Source organism: Aptenodytes forsteri, unplaced genomic scaffold, assembly GCF_000699145.1.
Source record: "Aptenodytes forsteri isolate BGI_AS27 unplaced genomic scaffold, ASM69914v1 Scaffold262, whole genome shotgun sequence".
Classification (NCBI taxonomy): Eukaryota; Metazoa; Chordata; class Aves; order Sphenisciformes; family Spheniscidae; genus Aptenodytes; species Aptenodytes forsteri.
The window spans coordinates 454,299-460,603 of record NW_008795710.1 but is presented as its reverse complement, the minus strand read 5'-3'; the positions used below and the strand labels follow the sequence as shown (position 1 = coordinate 460,603).

The 6,305-nt window shown below is 37.7% G+C and overlaps 1 protein-coding gene across 1 annotated transcript in view; it reads left to right on the top strand.

Annotated features, from left to right (window-relative positions):
* The window catches only part of SHQ1 (SHQ1, H/ACA ribonucleoprotein assembly factor), a 56,367-nt gene extending 50,320 nt beyond the window's left edge, over positions 1-6,047 (top strand). The window contains exon 11 of the mRNA XM_009283367.2: positions 4,440-6,047. Within this exon, the coding sequence (XP_009281642.1) occupies positions 4,440-5,085 (646 nt within the window). The 3' untranslated portion in view covers positions 5,086-6,047. The remainder of the gene's footprint in view (positions 1-4,439) is intronic.
* Positions 6,048-6,305: the final 258 nt, after the last annotated feature.

The window sequence follows — 6,305 nt, the reverse complement described above, 5'->3', positions numbered from 1 at the left end:
CCCCTCCAGGGCTTTGTCCCATGGTACTCGACCAAGCAGATCCCTGAAGAGCCAAGGTCTGCTCTCCTGAAGTCCAGGGTAGTGAGCTTGCTGTGCGCCCTCCTCGCTGCCCTAAGGATCTTGAAGCTGTGTCACTTGGAGAAGGAAGTTATCAACGCGTTCCAGGAAGTTTACAGGAAGATTACAGTAGTTCAGGAAGGATAATCAATCCGGGAAGACTACAGTAGTTCTGTCTTGAAATTTTAATTCCAGACTACATGGACAAGACCCGAGATGCCTGTTATCTGTTCCTCAAAGCTATACATTAAACAAAACATGCATCTGATCAGTTTAACCCGTAATTAAACATTTTCCTTAAGCAACTGACATCTTGATAACTAATAATTATCATGTGTAGCACCTTTAAAGCCTATTATGCATGTTTATGTAAGAACACTATTACCATAATAATAAGATATCATTACCGCAAATGTGCATACTGAATGAGCATGTCTTAAAGTAATCATGCAATTCCATTAATCATACTTGAAAAATTAAAGTATTTGCTCTTTAATCTCTAAAACACTACTCAAAAGGTTTTGGAAACAGCAGGACCTGTTTACTACAAGTCTCTCATACATGGTATCTCATTTCTGGTGTCTCATTTTTGTTTCCTGAATTGTTGCTTATCTTTCAGCTAGGGAAATTGTTATTAGCTCAGACACCCACACTCTCCCATTGAAAGCATTTCCATGCTCTGATTTTTATGCTGTTTGCCTTGTTTTTTGTCCAGGGAGTGTTGCCACCTTTTCTTAAGGCTGATGTGAAATGCACTCCTGAAACTCAGTTCTCCTTGAAATTAGATAATTGCCTTAAACAAGATGGGCTGATAGCTAATTGTAATTCTGTGAGTCCCTTGCACAGGGGGAGAAGAAAAAAAAAAAAAAAGCTGTTCTTCAGGTGCTCTTTTTTTTTTTCTTTTAGTAGAAGATTGGAAAGTTGGGGAGTGGAGTTTTCTGTATAAATTATGTATAAATTTTTCAAGAGCGTGACAGTTTGAGTTTGTTTCTCATATTGAAATGTCGAGCTCTGTAGACTGTCCATTTTTGTTCTGGAAGAGACTTGCTGACCAGAGCGAAAGTTGGGAGGGAACTTTTAGCCTACTAAGAAATCTGAGTAACTGAAAAGAGACTTTTTCTTGCTGTTTAAATCCAGTTTAAATCAAATATCTGATATGGCTGAGAGAAAAAAGTAGTAAAATAATCTTCTAGTTTTTTTAATGATTTATTAGAAGATTCCTATTGTGGTTGGCCTAACATGATCTTTGGGGCATTGATGGTGCAGAGAGAAAGAAGGTTGTGCAGGTCTGCGTGAAGTCCACACCCCTTCCCCTTTCCTGAAACATGCTGGTTGGTAGTTCATGGACTGTGTCCTTGCGCATGGAGTTGGCAATCACACTGCTCCATGGGGCCACTACGTGAGAGAGCTGAAGGAAAGCAGTTGTAGAAGTTAAGAGGATAGATGAAATTGTTGGCCTTTTGCAGGCATTTACTCATCCAAGCGCAGTATCCATTTGTGCTGTTATTGTTAGAAGGGAAGAGCAGGCTGTTTAATCAATGGCTTTTTTTCTGTAATCCTTTGTAAAGCTAAAAAGCATGTCCTCAGTAGTTCTACCAAAGCTTTTGGGAAAAAGCACTAAACGTGACACTTGAAGCCACAGTTGTTTTACGAAATCAGTTATTATCATTACGTTGTGGTGTATTTTGATCACTCAGAAGGAATTAACTCAAGATTTTCAGTCTAAGAATGCCTTTTGCAGTTTTACAGTTGTCTGTAGGACAGGTGTGTGTCTGTAGCTGTCAGGCACCAGCCTTTTCATTCATTCTCTTTGAACTCATTGATAAAAATGCATTTGTGTATAGAGTGATCAAACACTTGCTGCTTTAGAGAGGCCATTCTTTTATCTGTCAGTAATACCACATCTAATTTAGTAACATAATGTGTTAGTATATCACTGTGTATTTTCTTCCTTAATGCTTGGCATTAAGTAATCTGGAGCACAATGAAGGATTTCTTAATGCCACAAAGTACATGGTGCCATACATCTCCTTAATACTTGATTTAGTTACGTGACATGTTTCTGTATCTAAGGTGTTAACTGCATTATAAGAGAATAGTAAAAGAGGAGGAGAGGATTTTAAGGGAGTGATTTCAAGGACTGAGAGTATCTAGCAGAAAAATATGCATGAAAAATTAGAATAGCAGAAATAGGAAGAAGGCAAAAAATACATACAGGATTGGGAAACAAAGTGACAGAGACGATAGAAGAGATGTGAGGACAAACAGGACTTTAAAAAATGATTTTTTTTATCTGTAATGGCAATAGTAAAACAGGCAGGTGAGACTGAGGTAGCTGGAGCTGAAGATGTATCACCAGAGGAAATCGTTGTGCCTACAGTTAGTTGCTCATGGCTGTCAATGAAATTAAAAGGAACTACATATAAAATGGGTACAAAACAGTGTTCTCTGTCACAATGCACATTTAGCTTTTGGAGCTCGTTGTGTTCTTGTGGACAGTCAGGCAATAATAGGACAGGAAAAAGGATTGTACCTTCATATTATTAACAACTCTTACAGGGGAAGGGGGCACATGCACACACATACATGTGTATAGTTAGAAGGAAGGAAAGAGACTGTTTCAAAAGCAAAGCAAAACGCTTTCTGAAAGGGATATAAACTCTTGTGACTCGGGGTATAAACCAGCTTCTCACCAATGTGTTCGGGAAACAGATTCCCCTGCAAGCCAGTTAATCTGTTACTGCCTACCTGCAAGGCTTCATGAACCATTCTGTGTATCACTTGGCTTCTCTTTCTTTCTTTTTACCTATGGAGCAGGGACAATGCTTTCTTTGTTCCCAGTTAGGTTGGCAATTTCTCAAATCCTCCATAACTTTTCAAGAAAAATGCAAGTTCTTGACAAAAATAAAATGGAAATATGTCACCAAAAAGAACAAATTAGAATAGTGTTAAGTAAGCAGCTTTTTAAAATTTGGTACTCGTGTTTATATTGGAGGCCGCTAGGATAACATGTGGATTTAATTCTTAGCTTTAGATTTAAAAATCCTAGAAATATAAATTGTTCTCTGTTGCTTCAGTTACTTCTAGGAAACACTTATTTCTTCATTTTCTGGTCTATGGATTGAACTAAGGAAGTTCAATATGTTTTATTCCAAGTTCAGCTTTTAAATGTTGCAGTGTCTCTGTAAAACGTGTAAGAAGCTGCATTGAATTTCCCTTCCCCCACTTTTAAATACAATTCCTTTAGGAGCAAAAAAAATTGAAGCGTCTATGTTATACTGAGTAATTATGCCCCCTGGGAAATAGAATATAAAGATCTTTAAAATCATTCAACTGAGAGAACAAGCACTTTAACTTTTGCCTCGCAGGAGTCATGTATTACATTATCAGCTACTTGCTCCAGTGTCAGTGTGTCATGCCTTGCAGGTTAGCAGGTTTGGCAGAGGAAATGAAACCCAGTCAGTTACTGCAGGATTTATAGTAGACCTGCTGTTGCAGGAAGTGGTGAAAAGTTGATTGATAGTCTGAGGCAAAACTCTACAACAAGAAACAGGATGTATGTTTGTTATTTTATACCCGTTTTCTCCTCTGCCCCCTGCCCCTCCATTTCAAGGCACCCTCTTACTTTTTCTTCCCTCTGTTTATAAATCCACAATGCACTTTTCTGGTAAAGCATGTGCTGACTTCAAAATACTTGAGGAAATGGTGGCTGTACCAAAGATTTGAAGCTGACGTAGCGTGCCTGCTTTATTAGAGGTGTTTATCTAAATGGTCCTGATACTTTTGTTGAATTATATTTCAGCTGAGTTACGAATTAAAGGTAAAGCACATCTACGGACAGTGTATCAAACATCTCCTGCTATCATGGGTGCACCAAGATAGCTGTGAAAGGAGGATAATATATCACTGAGATGGACCTGATCAGCTATGCTCTATCGGGTCATCTGCATTTAACAGACATATCTGGAAGGGTAGTAAAACAAAATGATTTTTCTGCACATGAACTTAATCCAGCAAGCCACATACTGCAGAGTTCACTGCTAAAGACAGTGATCCTGAAGAGGGTTGTTCTGAAATCCATGCTTTCCCTTACTGTGCACTGCTGAAACATCAAAGAAGCAGTATCTTTTCTGAAAATGTCACTGAAGACTTTCAGTGGGATATTGTCTAGCCTTGTGGGAAAAGTTATCCAAAATAATAGTAATTATGAATACTTTTGATATTTTTTTTCCCTATAGCATCTACTTTTACAATCATAATTGAAGAAGAAAGTTGTTTGCAAACTAAGCAAATAGTAGAAATGTTTAAGATTTGTGTTCTCATTATTAAATGGGAAAGTTCTGTTTGTAAAGTTAAACGATATATCTTGTTCTTTGTTAAAGGTCAAAAAAGTTGGCTGCGCTCTCTGAATCCTTGCGGAAAACCACACTTGCTAAGTCCCACATAGGATTTGAACTAGAAGAGCTGGAAGCAGCAGCAGTGCTGGTACAAGAGGAAGAGAGCATGTTAAAAGCTGCTGGCACAGTTTCCAAGCAACAGCTGCCTTCCTCTGAGTCGGAGACAAGTGACTCTGAAGAATCAAGCAGTACTTCATCTGAGACAGAAGGCTCTGATTCAGATGAGCGAGAGTCCTCAACCAGTGAAGATGGGAAAATAAATTCTTTACAAGGCACGCTTCAAGAGGAGAAGACAGCTCCACTTATTGACTGTAATGGATTAAGGCAGGGCACAAACACTTCGTCGTTTGAGGTTAGTGATGAAAAATCAACGGTTTCTTTGCCATCTACATCTGTTCCTGGAAAACTGGTAGAAGAATTAGAAAAGCAAATGCACACTGCAATTAGACTTTCAGAACAGCCTGAAGGATTGGCTACTGCAAGCTGCGTATTACAGAAACAAGAAGAAAACCGTGTATCTGAACCTGACAGATTTTCAAAAGATACTACTGGGAAGGGAAACTTCTTGGAGGTGTCTTCAAAGACAAACCCATTGCTTTTTCTTTGCAGCACAAATGAAGATGAATTCTAAAGGACCATGTTAGAACACGGTGTGATCCACTGGCAGCACAGCTCATTGCTATAATGAGGTGTTCCCAAGGCTATCCTGAGCTGCAGAAAGAAGTTGATATTTTTCTTCTTTGTTGTGTTGACAGTTTGGAGGACAAGACTGCTTTGAAAAGAATTGATATGACTGTATGATAGATACGCTCATAGTTTTTTATTTTTCTTCTCTGATTCAACAGAGTCTCAGATTTGATCTCTACATGTGGGAATGTGTAATTTCAGAAAACTTCTAGAAACAGTTTTCATTAAGCTTATTCGGTAGTAGAATGATGTCCTAATCAAATACAACTGAAATGAGCTGTAGCATCATTTTAGTTATCTTTAGCTGTTGGGATTTACTTGAAAAATATCCTCGTTATGTTTGTATAAACTTGTTTTTGACATTTTGCTGCATTTTTTTAAATTTTAAAATGCCTTATAGCTAACCACTTCAAAAATAATGGTTATAACTTTAAAAGTCTAAATAGTGCTGACAAATTATTTCTAAATATATAAATATTTTCTATTTTTTGTACAAAATAAAGGAAATTTCTTTATCATCAGTGCAAGATAGAAGGGTTATAGCTTATTTCTACCAGATAGAAGGGTTATAACTTATATTTCTGCAGTTCTTACGTAAGTTATTTCAACAGTTTTGTCATGTATTTATTATTTTGTGCTGTTTTTGAAATGTTTCCACATGTGGACACTACTGTTTCTTTTTAAAGAACAGAAATCCTAATTATTTCTTATTTCTTTCTGCAAATGCTCTTAATATCACCACAGTAATGTTAACCAAAATGAAGAAACAACATGGTACAGTGCTCTTGAGTATAGGACTGAAAGCAAACCTGTGCTGTCTAGACCTGGCTTTGTTACTAGTCTGTCGCGTAGCTTTGGCCAACTCATTTGCTCCTTTTTGTCTTTATAACATTAAAATAATCCAATCAGTCAATGTATTTTGTGCTAACTTCTGTTAACTGTAGATAGGTTCTTGAAATCAGGCGGCTACTGCAAATTATACGCTGCTATTCAGTCTCCTCAAAAGGATTTGGGAGGGAGGCAGGATGGGACATGGACCACCAGGTTTGGTTCAGCAGTCTGACAAAACTGGAGCACCTGATTCATGCCTCTGGAGGAGCAAGCAGTGATTACTTTTCAACCTTTTTCTATTAAAAAGTGTATAAAAATCCTAAGCCTAAAGAC